This window comes from Zingiber officinale, chromosome 4A (genome assembly GCF_018446385.1).
Source record: "Zingiber officinale cultivar Zhangliang chromosome 4A, Zo_v1.1, whole genome shotgun sequence".
NCBI classification, from domain to species: Eukaryota; Viridiplantae; Streptophyta; class Magnoliopsida; order Zingiberales; family Zingiberaceae; genus Zingiber; species Zingiber officinale.
The window spans coordinates 146,659,989-146,684,330 of NC_055992.1; the positions used below are offsets into that span (position 1 = coordinate 146,659,989).

At 37.1% G+C, this 24,342-nt stretch overlaps 1 protein-coding gene across 1 annotated transcript in view; it reads right to left on the reverse strand.

The window, feature by feature from the left end:
• LOC121971596 (mitochondrial inner membrane protein OXA1-like) overlaps nt 1–23,688 on the reverse strand; it is a 31,300-nt gene extending 7,612 nt beyond the window's left edge. The window contains exons 1-6 of the mRNA XM_042522932.1: nt 23,199–23,688; nt 18,981–19,071; nt 16,015–16,056; nt 15,760–15,818; nt 5,413–5,488; nt 5,162–5,293 (exon numbers count right to left, since the gene is read on the reverse strand). Of these exons, the coding sequence (XP_042378866.1) occupies nt 5,162–5,293; nt 5,413–5,488; nt 15,760–15,818; nt 16,015–16,056; nt 18,981–19,071; nt 23,199–23,671 (873 nt within the window). The 5' untranslated portion in view covers nt 23,672–23,688. The remainder of the gene's footprint in view (nt 1–5,161; nt 5,294–5,412; nt 5,489–15,759; nt 15,819–16,014; nt 16,057–18,980; nt 19,072–23,198) is intronic.
• Between the last annotated feature and the right edge of the window lie 654 nt (nt 23,689–24,342).

Sequence of the window (24,342 nt, forward strand, 5' to 3'; positions counted from 1 at the left end):
ATTTTCAATAAAAACTGAACCGAACCGAACCGAATTTTCAATAAAACCGAACAAACCGAACCGAGCAAACCGAATAAACCGATTTTTTCTAAAAATTTGGTTTAGCTTAATAAAAATTTGGTTCGGTTTAAAATTTATAGTCTAAAAAACCGATTTGGTGCAAAAATTCGGTCTATTGTGTTTAATCGAATAAAAAAATTCAAAATCGAACCCGAACCGAATTAACCGATTTTTTAGAAATAAAAAATCGAATTTCCAAATAAACCGAACCGAATTTTTAAATTCGGTTGGTTTATTCGATTTATTCGGTTTAACCGAACTTTTGCTCACCTCTATTGGAGACCAACAGAACATTAGCGAGCCAACTCAGGATTGGACTTTTCGGATATGCCCGGCCTCCAGCAATTTTTCGATGTCCGCCCAAATGATCAAATTCTGTTCCGCGCTGAAGTCCCTCTTTTTTTGCTTCACAGGCCTAACGTCCGATCGGACATGAAGCTCGTGTTAAGCCACACTCGGTGAGATACCATGGAGTTCATGTGTCAACCAGGCGAACATATCGTAGTTTTGTCTAACGCATGTGACCAACTCTGCCTTCTTGTCATTCTCCAGGTAGGTAGTTATAAAGGTGATTGCCTCTGATCGGCTTGAGTGAATTTGCACCTCCTTCTTCTCGTCATAATCCAGCGTAGGAGGTTTCTCTGTGATAGCGTTCACCTACAAGCACGGGTTCTTCTGACTGGCCCTTGCTTCGGATTTGACCATCTCGACGTAGCATCGTCGAGCGGCAAATTGATCGCCTTTGACTTTGCCCACCTTATCGTCCACCGGGAATTTGATCTTCTGACAGAGCATGGATACCGCTGCTCGGAACTCATTGAGTGTTGGTCGGCCGAGTATGATTGCGCGTCCACCACAATGAAATTTGTAGTCCTTGTCCTTTTTAGCGGCTCCTCCCCGAGTGAAATGGCCAAGCGGACTTGGCCGATCGGCAACACTTCGTTGCCTATGAAGCCGTAGAGTGGAGTCGCAGCAAATCACTCCGATCGATTTACAGTTGATCAAACACCTTCTTGAATATGATATTCACTAAGCTCTCTGTGGTAACAAAGATTCGGTGAATAACGTAGTTAGCGATTACCGCTCGGATGATCAGTGCGTCATCATAAGGGACCTCCACTCCCTCTAGGTTCCTCGGGCCGAAGCTGATCTCGAGTCCTTCGTTCCTCTCCTTGCTATAGCCGACAACGTGAATTTCAAGTCGCCTAGCGTGCAACTACCTCGCTCGGTTGGAATCACCGTCGGTTGGCCCTCCGACAATCATTCCTATTTCTCCCCCAGCGGCATTATGTTCTCCTCTCGAGCCGAAGGCCTGCCCCGCTCAGCGGATGCTCAGACTGGGCTTGGGTTGTTCCTTCGTTGGGGCTAGTGGTGTCGGGGCTTGGATGTCGTCCTTTCTTCTTCCCTTCGCCCAACTAATTGACGCCTGTCTCCGATCAGGAGATGGTGATCGATGGCGATACCCCCGGGGTAGGTCTATTGGCTATTGACGTCAGGTCATAGCAGTCCTGGGTGTTGTGTGTTGCCAATTGATGGAAGGAACAAAACATTGACGCCCATATTTTGCCTTTGCAGCCTTTGGGCGACCGGTTGCCACATGCTGCATGGCATGCGTCCTGGACTCATGGTGTGGCTGGGCTTCTCCCCATCGAGACCCCTTAGGGGGTTGATAGTTGTTCGGTTGCCGCCGTTCAGATGCTCTTGCGGGCTCGGCGGACGTCTCCCTCCTCGTCGCCTGGGCTTCTTTCACGTTGATGTATTCGATGGTCTTCTTTTACAGGTGGCCGAAGTCCCTTGGCGGCTTTCGAATGAGCGATCGGAAGAACTCCCCCTCAATGAGCCCCTGGGTGAAGGTGTTTACCAGAACGTTTGAGGAGACCGCTGGAATGTCCATGACCACCTAATTGAAATGTTGAATGTAGACCCTCAATGCTTCCATGAACCCCTGCTTCAGCGAGAACAAATTCCCGCTCGTCTTCTGATGGCGACGGCTGCTGGCGAAGTAGTGTAGGAACGCCGCTCGGAAGTCCTTGGAAGTTGTGGATTGATACGTCCGACAACCTCTTGAACAGCATTGTGCTAACCTGGATAGAGTGGTGAGGAAGACACTTCACTCTATCGGTGTACTGATGAAGTGTGGTTACGTTGTCGAACTTGGCCAAGTGATCATCTGGATCGGTAGTTCCGTTATACTCTCCGATCGCTAGTGGCGTGTAGTGCCTTGGCAGAGGGTCGTTCAAGATCCCCTGCGAAAATTGCTAATTGATCTGCGGGGCGAATCACTCTCCCTAGGTGCCTTTCCTTTCCTTGCGTCCCGAACAGGCACATCATCTGAAGAAGACCCCCGGTCCTTATCCGCTCGGACCCGTTCCTCCAATAGGGTCTTGAACAGTGCTCGGTGAAAGGGGATAGGGGGCACTTCCCCATACGTGTCAATCGGCTTCTTGCTATTACCCTGAGCGGATATTCGGTCCGCTCAGTCACCGTGTTCAGCCAGTCGACCAACGGCTAATGCTGCTGGCTCTTGCGCTTAGCATTCGGCCAACACCTGTTGTTGACTGCTCACTATCTTGGCCGCTCGGGCTTGTATTAGCATGCCAAGCTCCTCTTGTGTCAACGTCACCGTGGTGAATCGTCCAGCGTCTTCCATCTTCTCATTCAAATGCAGACTACGTTCCCATAGATGACGACAAAATAATCCTGTCCGAAAGCAGGAAGGTGGAAAGCTGGGGATGTGGCTGTTTCGCTGACCGGATGTAGACCTCGTTCTGCTCTGCAAAAGAAGTAGCATCAGTGCCGAGCCCGGAAGGGATCCTGACGTTGGCCCTCCGACGCTCAAGTCAGTCACCGGAACTTGTAGAAGAAGTGGAGCAACAGTAGAACTAGCACCAAACAGTAATCGTGCGTACCTCTACCAGTAATAGACCCCCCTTTATATAGAGCCCTGGTGGGCGACGTGCACGCTTCTCAAGACATGGGTGCGTTCTCCAATACATCCTATGAAAGGACCTATCAGGAAAGTACCTCTAACATCATACCTTAACAGGGCATGCATATTCTTGACAAGATAGTAGAAGCTTCCGTTGTACGATCCGCCTATCGTCCATGCCTCGTGTCAGTGACACTATCTCCCAAAAGGATGTCAAGAGAGACTGTAGTGGTATCGTTGCTTGGCCGAGCAGGATAACCGCTTGGCCGGGACTCCGCTCCGTTGATGGCCAGGTCCCGCTACTTGGCCAAGCGGGGTAGCCGCTCGGTCGAGAGCCCTCCGCTCTGTCGACCTCTGACTGTGTAGTAACATGCACTCCTTCGTTCGGACAAACTATCTGGTTTTCTTTGGCGTTCTGCTGCTCCGTACTGAGTGTCGGCTATCTTACGTATCATCCCGAGCAGACTGAGCTGGACAGGCACTCTGCTCGGATATGTCTCCCTTTGGTATGGCCCTTATTAACCCGATCGGCTATTGCAATTGTCCTTCGTTAGGCCCTTTGCCACCTGAGCGTTGACCACCTTGACTTTAATCTCTACCTTGGCAGTTGACCCATGCCAAGTGGGTCTTCCTCTATCGCCGCATCAATCATGGTAGCAAAGAGACAAGGTTGCCACAACTACAAGGTTTTCTGTTGTCAAGCTCTAAAAATGTAATAGGACTATCACTTGTCACCTGACAAAGAGAGTGCATGGGAGAAATCTAACTCATGAGAGGAAAAGCCACTGAGTTGGACTTCCTAAGTATATTTCACTAATCCATGTCCCACAGGAAGAAGAGATACAACTTCAAATGTGGGTGAATGGTTTTGCATCATTATATGTACCATATTATTAGTTTACAACTAAGTCCTTATATTAGTGTATATTTTAGTATGGCTAGTAACTATGATGTTTAATTATTTATTATTAATTTGTTCATTAATGAAAGATATTTAATAATTATTAATTTAAACTAAAGAAATGAATCGGTAATCTATTACTATAATTAAGACTATTTATTACTAGTATTATTAAAAATACATATTAATAATAGGCAATATTAATTTAATCAATTAATAGCAGTATCAATAAGCAAACATGAATTTGTATTAACATAAACAAGAAAATGAACTAAATTAGGGGTTACATTATTAAATATTTACTAATTAATACATAGTAATTACTATTGATCTAATTTAATATCACATTATTTACTATCTGAATTGTCTCCTAATATTAGATCACATGATATTAATTCTGATACTTGATTAACTTAAATTATATAATTTATTTATAGTAGTTATTTAACCATTTATTAGAATTATTTATTTTTGTTTAGTGATTCATTAATAATAACATATTAAACGTAATGATGATATTTTAAATATAAAATAGTAATAAAAGAACACATCATGAATCAGATTAAAATTCCAAAGTAAGTTCATATCATTGAAAACAATAATAATTATAGTGTGATACTTGTACAATATATAATAAATGAAGATTTTTTTTAAAATTTTTTTCTTGCTAATCTCAATCTGACAATACTTGATCGAAAAACAAATACTTGAGCTTTTGAGTTGTCTGATACACTTTGACAACCATGTAAAAGAAACACAGATTTTAAAAAGTATCTTATTTGAATGTTCACACTATTTTTTGAATAGGATTACAAGGCAGTTGATAAGACGTTGCAAGCATAGCTCCAAATGATGAATGGAACCATATATCCTTAGACGCAAATGACTTTATAATTCTGACCAATTCTATTTGGCTATAATTTGAACTGATTTTAACTAAAAAACAAAAAGTAATTGACAATGAAATTTTAAAAAATATAATCAAATTTTATGAAAAATGGAAAATAAAAAATAAAACACAAGTAGCAAAAAAGTTGAATCGTAATTCGAGCCCATTTAAATAAGAAATTTGAGCAACATTTCCTCTACCACCTGAAAGCTTATGAGAAGTATTAATATTCAGTTCACACCAATCATGATGTATGTCCACCATACAATTTGAAAGAATAGATTTTATCAATTAGATATTGAGTAAAAGACACAAGACACTTAACTGCGTTAATCCACATACCATAGCTATGACATGCCTTATCTAAGGTTACGAAGGTTACCTCTACAGTTGCTAGAAAGGTTAGTGCTGCTAGTGCTGGAAGCATGTACTGGGGATCAGGAGTCGTCAAATCAGTAAACCAAAAAGCACCGCCTCCTTTAAAAGATGGAACTTTCTCAACCATGTTTGAGATCTAAAACATAAGATAAAAAATAAAAACAGAAACTAACTCTGTCAGCAGACATCCAGAAGTTGAACGATGTCAACGTGGCCAAATAGCTAAAATTACCTAAAATGAGACAATGAACTTACAGCTAAAAAGAAACAGATGAAAATAGGCCCTTGGATAAAAAGCCCCTTCAATGGTGTGAACGGAGTGACACCATACCTAGAACCACGCACACACAAAATATATATAAAAAAACCACGTAAGCAAATAAAAAAGACTAAGAATCGGAACAATGCCCATTTCTGAATTAAGTATAGTTGATTGTAAAATGCTCAGAAAATAGAAATTTCTCCACACTGTATATGGATGATAAACCAGGAAAATATTACAGGTGTTATCATGGAACTCTTTCACACTCCATAACATCCACACCAAATGTGTGACTAAATTATAGCATAATAGAGAGTTCTCAATTTATATTTGATGTGTTTTTTACATTCTTTTAGCACAATAGATAAGGATATATAACTAAAGAAGAACTAGAAACAAACTGTAAAAACAAAATGGAGCTCAGCAATGGTTAAGGTATACACTCTGCTTCTGCCTATTTTAGAAGACCAAGTTTGACAAAGTGCCTCCTAATCTGCATCCTTTCAACTTATGCTGGTTAAGATTTTTGTGTACACATACATCCTTTTCCAAATTTACACTCATATGAGTATATTCATTGTATATCAAAGGAATCATGGTGTAAAGGGTTCTCATCAAAACTACCAAATAAATCATTGCAACACACATCTAGATCTAATATCATATTACTTCAAATTATTCTATCTTCCTTAATACCAAATCATGTCAAACTTTGCTCATAGTATGCACCCATCATTGCCATAAACACTGTTATAATGCATGGTTGCATGTCAGTTTACATGACTGAAACATTTCATTCTCTCAGCCGATTAGAACGTGGAACAGTTGAAACCCTGAAAAAGTACCCAAGTCTCGTTCTGTCTTCACATGACTCATCTTCTTGTGTCCAGAACAACTTCGTCTTCTTCACAAGACTCGTGCTCTCCATCCAAGGCACATTTGGGACAACATCAAGGTAAATGACACATGTTTTCTTCCCTCTCCAGGTTCTTATTATCTCCTCGTTGTTCTTCTCTTGTTGGTAGGGCTCAACACAGAGACTCAGAACCATCATACCTCGTTCAGACCAGATATCAATGCCCCTGCACTAAACTATTAAGCATTGGTCCTAAATAAGATGCATTATGAAGACAGGAGGCAGACAGAAACTTCACTACTTGCTCCACAAATCAAATTATGGTTCAGGGAGGATGGACTGATCTATAGCGCTCTATAATCTGAACTCTTTTGCTCCTATCAGTGTCAAGGTATTTACTTGGCTACTAATCCATGAGAGGCTCACTACAAGGTCGATGCTTTGGAGGAAGCGTCTTCTGCTTGAGGATGTTTCTTTCATAAACTGTGATGGATCTGAGGTGGAAACTTCCAGCCATTTATTCTTTTTTTTTGTCCTCATGCATTGCTTGGTTGGAGAATTATCTTCGTCACTCTGTGTTTGCCTTGGAGAGAATTTTTAACAGCATTCATCTGGATCGAAGTGGCCGATTTGTTGACAAGGAGGAAATGAATCATCTTCTGCACTCTAGTTCAATCATGGCTGCACGTTATTTGGAGGCTCAGATGCTCGACCAGTTTTGCTTCTGATCCAGTGGACGAACTCACAACTTGGCAAGATCTACTTTGCCTGGGGCAGGTTAGAGATCCTAGTTCAATTCAGTCTGATTTCTACTGCGTCCTGGGAGACTACAGAGAGGAGTATAAACAAAGCTATACAAACTTAGTTAATTAATTTCAGCTGATACAGGCTACTCTACTCCTACCTGTAACTTTAACACTCAAATCATGCTCATGTAATGCATAATAAGTTCTTATCTAAATATAAGTGAACCACATAGGTTCGCTCAAACCCTTGTAAAAAAAAAGAAAGAAAAACAGACAGATGTATTGACCTCAATCATTTGTAACCAATAATCATGTCACTATATCAACACAAAATGTCATTTTGGCATTTGGGTTACTTCTAGGAATGCACAACCATTTATCCTAATGTAATTTGACACGTCATGTTATAGAGCTTAATGTTGATTTAAGATCCATATAACCAACATCAAATAGTTGGGACAAACACAACTCGTTACGTTGATAGACCCAATATCCCGATTGAATGTTTGATTACTCAGAGACCCTCGTGAGTTAATCAGAGACCCTCGTAAGTCAGGATAGAAAGTTTCTTCAATCCTTTACAGAAGTTCTAAATGGATTTTCCATCAGCCTATCCAATCTAATTCTAGATAGAGTTAGTAGACACAATTTTAATAGTGGTAGTGAAAAATAATTAGGAATTCTTGATACTCTTTCATACAATCTTTTCTTCAATCCTTGGAGAAAAATGGATTGTCTTTTAGGAACCTTTCGATACTTTCGACCTTTGATTTTCATCATTGTGAATCTCAGAATTGATTCTCACTATTTTTTTTTTGAAAAAAATAATGAGAGTCAATCATATTACTAAGTCACAGTTCATCTTTATTTGTATTAGTTTGGGCCACCCCCAAGGACCAGATTTCGAGGGGAAAAAAACTATTGATAGACTTATACTTCTCCGGCTCCAGGGACAAAATTTGTGATAGCTTTTTCACTTGATCCACCAAGCCAAGTATAGCTGACATATATGCTCCTTAAACATGCTGGATTTATATGTAGATTGAATTTATCTGTCATGTGAGAATTGCCCATCATACCATACCAATCATGGTCAATTATGTATGTTGATTTTGGATAGAGGAATAAATGGTTGGGTCATGCCTAGCCCAATCCCCCAAATGGATCCATGTTGTGCATTGCAAATTAAGTCAGTGTGTTGCACATAGAACAAGGCATAAAAGGAGCAGGGTGGACTAAGCATGGCCTGACACAGGCCCATAATGTTCCTCCACCAAAGATTTGACTTTAAACTCCATTAAGAAATCCTCTATTCCTAGAAAATAATAAAATATAAAATAAGGGTATAAATGATCATTTCACTATAAAATTATCACCATGAAATTTTAAACTACCTATTTAGACATTCCTAGAAATTCTCCTAACCCAACCCCACATGTAAATCACGCAATTCATTTCCCCATTAACATATGTAATTTTGATTTTATAAAAAATCACAATTAATTCTTCAATTATTTTAAAAGATTCTGAAATAGTTTTCATTTTTTATGTCTAGTTAATAAAGAAATTGAAGTATTATATTTTTCACAAAATGGATTACAATCTCATGAGAAATAACTAATCTAAAACTAAGGAACTAGATAAGAAAACATAAGACTAGGTTATTTTTAGTTATTCTACCATTCCCTCAAGTTAGAGAATAGATATTTATCATGTCCAACTTCTAGTTATATAAAGATATAAATTGAGCAAAAAAAAAACAAGCTAGGTAAATACATTGGTAAATTTTTCCTCAAAAGACATTCATTTTCTTAGACAAAACTACATCACAAATACAATGATAGTCTACCTCAATGTGTGTGGTGAGTTTATGGAACACTAAACTATTTACGATGTACTAGATTATTTGTAATGTAGATATAGTCACTATTGATATCTATTAATTCGGTAATGTTAGAGCCGATATCATCAATCTCAAAGGTTGTATGTGTCATTGGCCTGTGTTTTGCTCAAAGTAGATCATACTACCACATGTTATCTTTTGTTTTTCCATGTTATAAAGTTCTCTCCAACATAGGTAGTCTTGAATGGGATCTTTTATCAATATTTAAAACAGCATAATCATCATTAGAAAAGATATTAGTATTTAAATGGTTATGCTTCTTGAAAAGCAATCATTAGTATGGATATCATTTGATATACTGAATATTTAACAAAACTTCTTGGATTGTTGAATATCTGACTCAACACTGATTGCAAAGGATAAACCCAACCAAAAGATTATGAGATAGATCAGTTTGTCTACTAGTGTTCAATAAAAACAAAAATCATCCTAGTATGTTTGCATTCAAGCATGTGAACTTCTTGCAAAAGATCCATTGTCTTTAAGGATGTTCCTTGAGATCTATAAGAAACTTATACTTCAACAAAGTAATGCAGGCTTCCCAAATCTTTAATTAATTGGCACCAAGGATTTTTTAGAAAACATGGACATTGCTTTTTGATACAAGAATGTCACTAACATGATCTACCAAAATTAGGATACTAAATCTGCCTCAAATAAAAAAAGAATGGCCTACTTTGCTCCATTAGAGACTGACTTAAGTAACTTCCTACCTATCCTTTCCACTTTTAAGGATTTTATCTTAGACCTTAAGTTACTTTTTTGAATGTGCATATTTTAGTCTACCCGGCAATGAAACATGGAGGAAGTTTCATGTGAACTTCAAAAGGGCCATCAATCATTATAAGAATGCATTGTAACATCCAACAAAATTATTTATAAACTCTAATTTATTATTAAGGGGAAAAAGTACAAGACTAAATGAAAATATCTTAAACTAATCCTCTCTATAAGTTTGGGTATACTTGGCAACTACTCTTACTTTATAACGATCATGTTAATCATTAAGAAGACACTTTATTGTGAATAGTCATTGACAAGATACAGTGCACAAACCACTTCCTTAATTGTCATGGTTACTAAATACTGATGGTTGTCATGTGTATAGATGGATTAGACCTTAGAGCGGTTATTAAGGTACCAAGTTAACTGTGATTTTGTGCAACAAACCTCGTAATTAAGGTAGACTCTTATCCTGCCCCCATGATCTGGCACAGTTGGTACTTGCATGTGGTGTTGCTGCAATAGGTCATGGGGTTGATTCCCAGTGTGTGTGAAATGTATCGTGGGTCACCTGACCCCATTCAAAGGGTCATTGTGTTGGGCGAAGCTCCCTGTGATTTGCCTCCTTTCCAGATTGCATGGGGCAATCGGGGGTTGTCATCTTCTGCTGCAAAAGGTAGACTCTTATCCCTATTTCTTTGTTGAGGGCAGTCATATGGTTGGAGGCCATAGAATGTGAGTTCTGATCAAATTGAATCAGGAGCTTTGATATGTAGTCGAGGTTGCCCCAGGGCGTAGCTCAGACGGTGGGCGCATGATATCTCTGACGTAATGGTCAGGAGTCGATTCTCAGGAACTAACGACATGGGGTTTATCCTACCATGCGCCTATGGCCTGTGTACTTGCATATACCTCCCTCCATATCCGTGGGACCGACACTAGGGGGGCGCTAAGGTAACGGATCTACCTTTGATATGTAGTCGAGGTTTATATTGTAGAAGAGAGAAAATACTGGGATGATAATACATTGACAATAACATTAAGTTATATTAGTTGAATATTTGATTGAGAGAGGTGATTGAGGTTGTAGAGGAGCTAACATATAATAGTGGGATGATTTGGTGGAAATTAAGGGTTTTGATCGTAAGGTTGATCTGATCAAAATGAACTTTTATGGAGTGTTGTTAACTTAGATAGTACAATGATGATTATGAATAGATATGGATTTTTAAGGATAATTATTTAACCATTTAAATGATTGATAATGGCATTTAAGTGTGAGGACATTAAGATGAAATCTGATCAATATTAAATCAATATTAAGGATGAAATTAGCTTATGAATGATGTTCTAACTTTGAGGATCTGAGGCAATTTATGAAGGTTATTTGTGATATCAATAGAGAGGTGATCTTGGATGTGTATAACCATACTAACTAAGAGGTTGGTCTCGACGTGTCAGATCATAGAGAGAACCTTAGTTTATTATTGTATTTGCTCATTGCTCATGTTGTTCTACTACCCCTCAACTCTTATTACCTTCTGTCCATTATGTTGTTGATTTTCATCATATGCATACATGCAAAATCCAATGATTTATTTTCATGCAGTTATATAGTAATAACACATTGTACTTTCCATTGTGTAGTTAGTTATTCATGCACCTCTTTATGCAGTGAACATGTGATGTTTGTGATGTGTAATCTTAGATGCATCATGAAATTTAATTTTCCTTTGTAATTAATGTAAAGTAGATGAATGTGATGATCTCAGAACATATAACAGTTTATATAACTTTCTTTTGACCTTGATCAAACTTAACTTACCCGTGAGTGAGCAGCAAGTGTGATGTGTTGGACACAGCATGCTCAAGCTACCTTTAGTAGGCGTGCATGTATGGTGATACACATGGGCACCACTCTGTACTGCAGAAAGGGTAAGTACAAGGGATTACACACTTTGGATGGGTCCAAACATGCTCATTAATTGGTGGATTGCAATTAGTAAATAAATTCTTTAAATTAATCATTGTATTGTTTATCACTTTTGTATTGTGAGTATGCTTAGCAGCTTGTATTGTAGTCGTGAGGTTGTATTCATTATGGTTAACCTTTTCATTTGTACTTAGTTTCATTTCATTGCATTGTTTAGCCTTATGTTACACATATGTTCATGATGCCCTTTATGCCTACCTTTTACATTTGTGATCACTATCCCCATGTTGCTTATAGTTTCAAGTAATTGTTGGTTGCACTAGATATTCATGATGATTATTGCTTATCGAGGTATAGATTTCTTCCTCTAACATGGCTCCAGATGATGCTCATCGAGGGAGGAGCTCTATCATTTGGTAGATCGACCTCAGGCAAGGCATGACAGAGGTTTGGACTATGTTGGAAGGTGGGTTTGAATTGCATTGGTGAGCAAGAGTAGTTGGTTGGCAAGGAGGGAGCGATACTGACTTGATGTTGAGAGCTGCTTGCCTAAGTCTGGGCAGGAAAGGGAGTATTGTTGACTCGGTATTAGGGGAAGGGTGATGGTGTTGACTAAGTATTGAGAGTAAGGAACATTGATTGGAAGATGTGGGCAAGATTTCCATCAAAGAGAAGCGTGGCACTGTTGGGAAGGTCCTGGAAACAACCTCTTGCAAAAAAAACAGGGTAAGGTTGCATATAATGGATCCTTCCCCGGGACCCCATATAGCGGGAGCTTCGTGCACCGGGCTGCCCTTTAAACTGGATTATAATTAGTGTATTTGCAGGCTCTAAAATAATCAACTAATCTAAAACCTAGAAAACTATATCAAGTTATTTGTACCTATTCTATGCAAGATGAGTTTTTTTAAAAGGAAATATTGTTAATTTAAGTGAAGTAATGGACCACCAAGCTGGCCTGGGCACAGCACAAGTTAGTCATGCTTGAACACATGTTGGGCATGAGGTCCAATATTCTTCACAACACAAGTTGAGGCAAATCAAGCGAGCTCATACATTGCCACAAAATCATTGACAGCCTTACAGACAATATCTACACATATGCTATCTAATAAATACAGAGAGAATGTCTATTTTTTCTCACTATACCTTTTTGCTGCAACTAGAAAAAGGGTTAATTCAAACTAGCATTAGGAACAACAGCAAGGATATGCTGTCTTTGTCCAAATTCTTTACTGTTATAATAATGACTAAATTTCCCTCCAAATACTCATCTTTGGAAAGGCTAAGGAATATGTGGTGTGCACAAGATAGATACATAAGGCACAGTTGACAATCTCATAGTGTTGCATGTAGATAGATGTGCCATAGTTGACAATTTCATTGTGTCGCATGCCTCTGCGGGCTATCTTGAGAGAAAGAAGAAAGATTATGACAATAGAAATTGTATCATTGCTAGAGCCTTGAATAACAGAAACAGGGGGATGAGAGCTTCTTTTATTGGCTTTTAAAATAACTTAATCTCATTAAAGCTCAAGAAAAAATAGATGTATCAAAAATAGTAAAAGTAGAAATAATAAAAAATTGCATTGTAGACAATGGAATATTTGCTTTATTGGACCAAATTTGTTTTTAAGTGGTATATTGAAAAGACAAGGGATTCTTACTGTTCAGTTGAATTAACTTAGAAGAGTTTAATTGAAAAGAAAGGAGATATCCGTCCTTTCTCTATATACATCCGTATTTGATTGGACCAAATTTGTTTTGAACTGGTATCTTGAAAAGAGAAGGAATTATTACCATTCAGTTGAATTAAGTTAGAAGACTTTAATTAAGAAGAAAGGAGATATTCCTCCTTGATACACCTATGTGCATATTTTCTGACTAATCATAGTAGCAATTGCACATCAATACTTCACGGGGGTTTTAAATGCCAAGTCGAGCCAATCAACATAGGTAAAATGGTAAATTCAGTTTGTGGATTGTCACATAAAACAGATTTAATACCAAAACTCTACAGCAACAGTGAAGATCACATGAGAGGTTTCCAATGCCAACAAGGTTTCTTCTTCGTGCTCCAACTTCTGAGACATTGGGAGAGACGAGATCATGCGAGTATGAAAAAAAAAAAACAAAAAACAAAATAGGGTTCAATGAGACTGTGCCGAGCTTCTTCTCCTCCTCCTTTGCATCTTCTCTTATCTCCCATTCAGGCATCAAGGAGTGAATGCATGATGATTTCAGTCGTCATGCATTCACATAATTAGAGATAGGAGTGAGCAAAAGTGGTTAAACGGAACAAATGAACTGTAGTTAATTCAGTTCGGTTTCGGTTTTAAAAATCCTTATTCGACCAAACCGAAACTGAATAATCTGAAATAAAAAAATCAAACCAGTAAATCTCCCACGCTAAAAATATTCAGTTTCGATTAAATCTCTCATGATTCTATCATTGTTAAGAAAAAATCGATTAATTTCATTTTCGACCGAATTAATTGATATTTTATTATTCAATTTTTTTTTGAAAAATTCAATTTATTCAGTTTCAGTTAATTCGGTTGATTTTAACCAAATACTCACCCCTAATTAAGGATTTAGATGCACTAATTACATAACTTAATAATAATTATATGTTATATAATTTAGAATAGAAATTATAATTACATAACTTATATAATTATAAGATATAATTATAATTAATTAGTAATAACTTAATTAATACTATAACAACTTAGTAAATAAGTAACTTAGTTATAATAGCTTAGCAAATAAGTTATGATAATTTAATTATAAAATTATATAATAATACTAAGTTATGATGATTTATTACAAATTTATAAGTAACTTATATTACAACTATTAAAAAAAACAACCCGAGCACGAAGCTCCCACCAATGTGAGATCTCGAGGAAGGGTCTCTTGTATATACTCTTACCCTATTTTGCAAGAGGTTGTTTCCAGCAACTTTACCGTTATGTCAAAGCTTCCCTTCAACTATTATATAACATAAATATTTTAGTAGATAACAAATAAATTTATAAAGTATATAAATATACTTACAAATATCTAATTCTTTTATTGAACAATCCTATCAATAGCATAATCAATTATTGTTTAATCAATCAACGGGATTGATTAAAAAAAGGGCAACATGTGAAACTCCCACCAATGCAAGGTGCTGGGGAAGGATCAGACCATATTGGGTTAATTGTACACAACCTTACCTTACATTTTGCAAGAGGTTATTTCTGCGACTTGAACTCGTGACCTTATGGTCACATGACAACAGCTTTACCATTGTACCAAAGCTACCCTCCAATAGACATGAATGATTTACTCAAGTATAAATCAACCACATCTAAAATACTAGCATCAAAAACATATTGAGATAGTACAATCTGATAACAATATAGTATTATTCTAGTCATAGACTGAACCCTCATACAACTCAAGACTTTTAAACCTCAAAACTTCACAAAGTAACAAAAAAAAAACTGAATTTTAATTGAAATGAATATGATGCTACGATTTTAGAACCCATTTGCTTGAAATATCTCTAATAAGAAATTAGCTTTATCAAAAGCCTATGTACTTTCAATTTTTTTCTGAAATTTGTTTTGTTTCATTTTGATTGGCATGCCAAAGAAACCAAAATCTATTTGTATAACAAAAATGTAATATAATATCTAGAGATAGATAAAGATAAACAAAAACATATGTATACATGCATACGTACACAGCTCATAAACTCATTCCTGTGACCTATAGCCAGTCCAAATCCTAGATAAGGAGGTGGGTTAGGCCATTGTGTACTGACTACCCAAGTAACGATGGAAAATCTTTAAGCAAGAATACAGCAGATTTACACAATTAGTCAGGACATCAGGCAAGTTTAACAAAGAATTATCACTTGTCCAAACTCAAAGTAAGAAGAGTTGTTTCTCACAAAGTAAACATTTCAATTGATTTTTTTTCAATTTAATAATGCCTTTGAATGTGACGCTGTGACCACTTTCTAAATGGGTAAATTCAACTCAATAAGAAAAAGGTTATTTCTATATTCCTGAGCATCATGAATCTTACACAACTTAGGTTCAAGTAGAGAAACTCTTCTAACAGCAAAGAAACCAAAAGCAAGAACAATTGACACAATAAGGACTGATACAACCGAAAACATACTTGAGGAACAATGCCTTCATTTGTTGTTGCCCCTCCTGCACAGATTGAGGATCCATTGGCTGCAGCAGATAATCCAAGTATCCAACACAAAACAGAAGATAAGCATAATAAAACAAATTTGAAATTTACCATGAGAATTTGTCACATTGGCAATCTAGTATTCAATGATGACTAAACTATTCTCATCACAAAATATGCATAAAAATGGTGGCTCTTTTCATAGTGAGGCCATGTTGAGGAATCTAAGAAACATACATTCATCTGTTCTTTAATTTGATCTATTTCCGGCCTCATCATCTGCAAAAAAAAAAGACAGAAAGAAAGAAAGGTGAAAACAAATACGAAGTTTTCAGTACCCACAAGACCACAAGGATAGACCCAAGACAGAAACATGAAAAGATAATAAGAAACAGGTTGTTATTCGAAATAAGTATACTTAGGATATCCATTGATACAATAAAACTCAGAAAGAAAAATAGCTTGCACCAGTAGCTTGAGATTCCTCTGTTGATCTTCCCCTTAGTATCTCGAACCCCATTTCTGTAGTCAAATCAGTCATCAACCATAACTGGCACCATCAAGCCACCGTTACCACCTATCATTCGTCATCCAGTGGACCTAACAAGATATGATCTGAGATTTCGACCTCATGCTTTCCTTTCAAATTATCCTTTACTATTGCATGTTTTCATCTCCACGAGCCAGTGTGTTAACCTTCTAAACACTGGAGTTACCTAACCAGACCTAATAAACTAAAATGTGAAGGCTTCTTTCTATTTTATGCATTAGTCACCATGGCCAAACATAAACCCATAAATCCATCATCAGTCGTTAGTAACTTCATTGATTTTGTTTGCATCATCGCTCTTGGTCACCTACTATCCTCCTGAGAATGGTTCAAAGTCCATGGTCCAACTGATTTCCATGCTTGCTCCAAATTTCATAGTCAAATGCAGCAGAGTAAAGGATGCTCCAGATGCATCAAAATTGTCATTATGTACAAGAAAGATCAATGTCATCATTGTTTATATTGTAAAGTGATTTTCACTCAAAATGGTTTCTTAATTTGGTTTTTTAAGTGGGTATTGAAGATTGCAGAATATATACACAAGTTCGATTGATCAATTAATACCCTAACCTGAAAATTCTAGAAATGATTGAGTGACTATTGTCACAACCCCATGAAATCAGCAGAATATTGCATGGATATCATGGTCGAATCATTGCTTGTAAGTTGATATTTATAAGCTCATATGTTGCAGAATCAGCCCTTGCGATGTAGCATCAAAATTACACCATCCCGAACAATGAACCAAATTTGTGAAGGAAAATTTATTAAACTGAAGATGATTAACATTAGGGATTCTCTCCTAACAGCTCCAACTAAATAAAATTAAGAAATAAACTAAAAATATTCAAGAAAAAAAATAATCTGTGCCAAAAAGGCTAGATCAAAATTCGAAATAAATCTCCTGTTCTCAAAATGAGAAAAACTCCAACTCAACAACTACCTTCATTGACTAATTCTCCTGAATAAAAGAATACCAAAATAAACTTTTGCTTTGGACTTTTAAAATTAAAAATCTTATTTATCATTACTATTCCCCCATTAAAAGTTTAGGCATTTTACAGAAAACCCAGAAATTCCAGAATAGTCCCTGTTCCAAAAGGATAAATTTTTATTGCAGTAACAGAAACTGGGAAAAAAAACTATTTTCCTTTGAGTCCCTTCCCCAAGGACTGGAATTTTACAATGGGACTCAACATGTTTGAGGACTACATTGTACAAACTTTGCAACAAAATAATTTTTATTCCCTCATTGAAAATTTCTTTTGTTTAATTTAAGCCAATATACCACAATTTTTGTGCATTTACCACTTTCTCATAATCACTATTTTCATGAAATTGATTGTGTTGCTTATTTTATAATTTGTATTACTTATTAAACCTCTAGATTGACCATGACAAAAAATTCCAACAGCCAAAGTAATAGATGTCAAGTGTAAGTTAGTGGAAGAGAAGCTTAAGATCCGTCGAGTGGAAGAACTAGAATAGAATAGCTTAAAGGACTACTGTTGACATAACAAACAAATTGACAAAAGGTAAATATGCTGAATGGCAGAACATTCATCTCACCTCACCTCCACAACCTTCACTTAGCATAACATGCATCATCCTCACTATCCTTCTAGGGAAGGAAATCACTTTCTGACACGTGGCCTAGGTCTAGACATGAGTCAAATACTATCCACTTGTCAAACTTGACACCCCTAGTTTCAAGGGTCGGTTAGACCTCAAAGGATAGAGTTGCATCAACTCTAATTGCGAACACAACACAAAACTATGGTAATAGCCAAGATAAAACTATGTCAATAATCTCATATTATGAATCTTAGCTTTCATTAAATATAGTAGCAAACAAATTACAAGTCTAAGAACTTGAAAAATCCAAAACTTTGCGGAAAGACCTACAAATCAGCTGAATAAACTAAAATTCAACATCTAATAACACTCAACTTGGTGAAAACAGAACCCAGTTTGACCCCACCCAATCAGCTCGAGTCCAAAACAAATCAGGCTTTCAATTTGATCATTCTCCAAACTTAACATGCATACATCCCTTATTGATACTAGCCAGTGTATTCAATAAAAAATTTGCCATTATACATGGCAATTGCACCCATGTGCAGAATTGGGATCCAACCATGGAATTTTGGCAAGAACACCAATGCCTTACCAACTCGATGATGGTGGGATTCTACTATTAGTGTTACTTTACCGTATATCCTTTATGTGTATAGTGATAATTAGCTCATGCGCACTTGCTCCACAAGACAACTCACACTAAAAATTAGCTCATTCAATCTCTTTATAGTCTAACACTTACTCTATCCTCAGATTATTAACACCTATGATCAACAAAATTAATAAATTATGACATCACAGTGACATAATTGAAAGTTTTCAATATTTTATAGTATGTCATTTTCAAAGTGAGTAATTAAGCAATTTACACATTGAAAGGATAAATATGTAGAAACACTAAAATAGCAAAATTTGAACAACTCCGAATGTCCGCCAAATATCAAAATCTTAATATTGAATACAATTATAGCGTTATGGAGAATTACTCCTTTACCAAAATGATATCAGTCAAATAGATAAACTATTCAACAAAATTTATGAGAAAAAAGATAAACATTGACCAATAGCAACTCACATTAAGCTTCACGGTGGATTTCATTTGATTCAATATAAGTGGGATGGTCGCCACTCTAATTAATACAGTTGTCAAAACAATAGCAGCCCACCTGAAATTGAAAAGTAACAACAAATTTGGAACTTCCATTTCCCACCAACATCTAAGGTTCCAATTTGCAAAGAAAATAATGAAAATCACTTGAAAGAAATCTACTTATTGAGAATTAATATGTATTCTTGTATTTGGAACATAATTACATAAATATGAAATTTGAATTCCATTGGCCCTATGGTTAAAAATGTTAATTGAACTTTTGGTATGAGTATCCAACATTGGTGTGAATCTAAGTGTCACAGGACTATTACCAAATATTATTACCAGTGACTAATAGGAATGTCTAGTATCCACTCAGTGCGCCTGACATAGATACATGGCACCATCATCGCCTCTCTCTCTCTTGCAAGTGTGTGATCTCCATCTCGGCTTTCAATTGTAAGTTGGTAGTCACTCCTTTCGGAATAATAATTCTTCTCAAGAATTCCAACTAAATTTCATGGCGATCAATGTTTCTCTTTCTCATCGAAATGCAAGGACAACTCATCCTTCTCTAACCCAAAAGAATCCCTCTTATAAAATCCGGAAGTGCTTCCCTTGCATGATATGTGCTTGGCTTATGACTACCATGGATGTATTTTGAAGTTCCAATCTATTATTAAAGAAATTTTGGATTTTCTTACAAAAGAATGTTTCTCAAATTTATACGTTACATAAAAAAATCTCTTACTCATTTACAAGATGCCCAACTTATACATGAATATTCTGCATCACTCATATGGAAGAGGTATGAATTAACTTATCATACAGTGACAAAATCCAAATTGAAAATACCAATTGAAGAACTTATTGTCACAAGCTTCCTTCCATATTAGATGATTCTTCCGGTGCTACTCACAACCAACCACTTCTTTTAATATCACAATTTGGAGAGGCCTCCTCCGTGTTAGCCCTGGGACGGGTTGACGGGGGCGCTGAGAGCGAGCGTATTCACCTTTTGCCATCACAATTTGGAGAGGACTCTATTCTAGATGCTCTATATTGCAAACAGCACTCATAGTGGTTGGGATTGAATTCTCTACCCCGAGTATTCATTTTGGTTCAACCAATCATCTCTCATAGCATTGTTGCCATTGCTCTTGTCATTGAGTCACTTGAGTGTGCTCCCACCAGTGACATTATTTCTGATATTAAATATCAGTTGTGAGACATTCTAGTTCCTCATGCTTAGCCATTATTTCACTAACAATCCAGTGTTGTCTCTTTCAATCTTTTGGGTCTGCTTGGCTAATTGAGTCAATGTTCATGAAAGTACATTTTTTTGCCTTTTGAGCATATGTACATGTATGTTATTGTGAGACTTGTAAGGCAAGCATCATCATGGTTTACCTCACAAGCAAATAAACAGAGTTCTTCTCTCTTTGCTCTTATACACTGATGTTTAGACTGAGTCCAATCTCTATCAATGCCTAATTTTAGATGCTTTCTACTCACCGTTCTCTATTATATCTGAATGACTCTATCAACTTAAAGTTGATGCGGCATCTTTCTTGTTCTCAAGGTTTTATATCATGAAATAATAACACTTCATATCGTTATTAAAATGTTGCACTCTCATAAAAACCTCATTACTTTACTATACATGCAACGAGCCTTCAATACCTTTTTTATCAGTCTCATCAGCGTATTCTTCATCAGAAAGCTTGAGAACACATAGCCATTTGTATTGGCAAAACAGGATTGTTGAACATAATTGTTATTAATGATAGTGTGTCATATACACATTTCCATACACTTAATGGAGATGTTTTTATGGCGTTCTTAGATCACCCCATGTTTTCATAATAGACAAACTCTCTTAACTGTTGATGAATTTGCTAGTGTCTTTTCCAGTTGTCCCACAAGTTTTGTGCATTATTTAGTACTGTATCAGGAATAAGTCCTCTCTTGATTCAATATGATTTTTCCTCAAGTATTCCTGGACTCAAAATGACTATTTGTTTACGATTTTGCCACACATTATAGCCTTATCTTTGACGATGTTACCTTTTTTTCACGAATATCCACACTTCTTCAATTATTCTTGGGCCAATGCCACAGCCACCACATGCTCCACCCATTGTCATAGGCACACTACAACCTTAATACCAACCTCTGTAGGTGTGCACTCATCACACATAGCGACCATTTGTTCACAGGACAAAAACCATCTACAAATCAACCACCCCATCCTTATTTCATCTAGAATTACCTATTGCTCCATACAAAGGTAAACAGTCATTTACTTATCTCCCTCTTGCTCGTTTATTTATTATAATTGGTTATCCCATATGTATCTTGCTTTTCTTGTCTTTATTTTGTTCCGTACACATATTTTATAAGGTTATGTTTGTGCTTCCTGGAAGAGTGTGATGGATAAGAATGGATACCCTCATCACTTACAAAATAAGAGTTAGTTTCATCTCCTATATGTCCCCAGCCAGTTATTTGTGGATGAGTTTTGACTATAGCTATCGTTCAGATAGAACAATTAAGCAATACAAAGAATATTTTGTTGCCCAAAGAGTTCACTCAGACCCACCTATAGGGTGGACTGTGTTGAGACTTTTAACTTCTAGCTCAACTTAGTAATCTCAACTTTGTTAATTGAAGATGGTAGGCGTTCAAATGGATGTAAAAAATGTTCCTTTTCTGCAATATGATTCGAGAGATCTACATTGAGAAACCATGAATATGTTTCTCAGGTGGAGATTAAAGTATGCAAGTACACAATTTATGAGTAGAAGCATGACAGTAGAACATGGTTTGGGAAAAAAAAAATCCACAAATAAAATAAAAGATTGACTAAAAAAGCAATTCATTCTATCATTCTATATTGGTGTGGAAAACTCGCTCTGAGACAATCATTCTTTCTGTGTATGTCTTACCAACAATGATAGAAAGGGATCCCATAACTTAAAAAATATCTTGATGCTTGATTTATTATTAAAGATGTAGGATTCAGGTCGTCCATTTTTATAAACTTTTTTAAAATTTTGAGAATGATTTGTCAACTCCCATCCTCAAGGTCAAGCTATCTGAACTTCAGAAAATGTTGTTGCTTGACATAAAGTAGGCTTCAAGTCCCACATCAACTCCTTGAAACTTGTTATTCCACCTAAGGGTGACTTAGAGAACCATGTATGTGTTGCTCCCCAAATGTTAGGAAATTCTGAAACATCAGAGCATTAGACACTAACCTGTTAAAGAACATGTAGGAGTCAAAAGGCATGAACATATTCTAAAGGATCTGTGCTTCTGCCATACGTGTCAATATTTGGCATCTGTCATATGTGTCCACATTTGGCATCTAAAAACATTTTAAGGTATTGGTATAAGGTGGAGGTTGCTTGGATCATTTTGTCGTTAATATTCAATCTTTGATGTTCCCACCTAGCCACTCAACCACTGCTTAGACACACAAATTATATCTTATTCTTCAACACTATAATTTCACTTCATCCCCATTACTCTCAACTCTGACATTGGCAATTTTACCGTCTCTCTCCAACTTCAGGAATGCCCTACCTAACATTCATGTTATCATGTTTAGCTATTATGAGTTATTACCTCTCTCAGACTTCTCTGTACACTACTGTTGAATCCCTAGAGCCTCAGAGGTTGGAACCCGAGTTGTAGTGGAGCTTTGGGATGAAGAGATCCTGAGGTTTTGCCCTCGAAGGTCCAAGTTCCCCTTTTATAGACCCCGAAGCATAGACCTTTAAGTTGTTCCCTTTTGCAGCACTATCTCTCTGCTTGGTCATGTGTTTCCTCTTGTAGTCCGATCCACTTCCTTGAATCATGCTCCGTTCACACTGATTAAATCCTGCTCCATACACGAGCACATCCAACAAATTCATAGGAGAGTGGGTAATTTTACCCACGTTGAATACCAATAATAGATTAACTTGAGGAGTGAGTACTAGGAAACACTGAAAGAACGGAACACCTTGGACTGTCTGGATGAGGGTTGTAGGTCTTTCCCTTTGTTTGATCATGTATGTAAATTTCTTTGTAGTGCCATCTCCAAGTGAAATGAAAAAACGAATTCATCAGAACGCACAAAATCATGAAAACAAATACCATTTTTGTGATCCAAACAAGCAAACTGTCAATGCAACCAACATAAACAAGGAACCTAACCAGTTCAGACCGCTAAAACTATGGACTGCATCGATCAAATGCTGAAGAGCCGCCACCGGGAGGAACGAGTCAGCAGCTGCAGCAGCCACCTCACCAGGCACAGGAACCGGGGGCAACGCAGCGGCTGCGGAAGCAATTTCTACGCTGCTGTCCGACAAAACCACTGCGACATCATCGACGCTGTCGGTCTCGCTGGACGGTTCGTTGCTAGAGGAGTAGCTCCGGAGGTGGCACGGACTGAGTCCCAGAGGAAGAGAGAATCCGAGATCTCTACTGCCGCCGAATGGGAAAACTGGTGATGGAAACGCGGAAGCGTGGCCGCTCCGGAGGAATGGGATAGTGGGGAAAGGAACGCGGTTTGGAAGCTCGTTGCGTTCGTGATCGTCCCGGCGGATGTGGGCAAAGGAGGGAGTTAGACGGCGGGAGAGAAGGTTGTAGTTAGAAGTGAGGGTTCTCCGGCGGCAGCAAGCCATTCTCGGAAGTGCAGGTATATGGAAATGGAAATGGGTCGGGGAAGGGTTTGGTGCTTAAATACTTGAATTACATTTACACTTTTTTGTTTTCCTTTTTTTTTCTTGCAAAGAAAACTCGACGATGTGATTTTTTAGTTAAATAAAAAAATAAAATTATTTATTTAAATAAATTAATTCTTTTTTATAATCCACACATTCAACTCTTATGATTTTACAAATACTAAGATGACGTTTGGTTCTCCTATAAATCGAAATGAAAATAGATATTATAGTATTATGGAATATGAATGGGTATTAGTTTGGGTATTGTTCTTAAAAATAATGTTTGGTTAGTTGAATATTTTCAATTGGAATAAACCTAAATTTTCTTTTTTTACCCTTAGAAGAAAATAAGAGAAAAAATTAGATGGAACAAGGGAATGGAACGTATTGGAGAATGCACTCATGCCTTAAGAAGCGTGCACATTACCCACCAGGACTCTATATAAAGGGGATCCATCACCGGCGGAGGTACGCATGATTACTATTTTGTGCTAGTTCTATTGTTGCTCTGCTTCTTCTATAGTTCCGGTGACTAACTTGAGCATTAGAGGGTCAACGCCGGGAATCTCTTCCATGGCTCGGCACTGACGTTACTTGTTTTGCAGAGCGGAACGAGATCTATAGTCGAT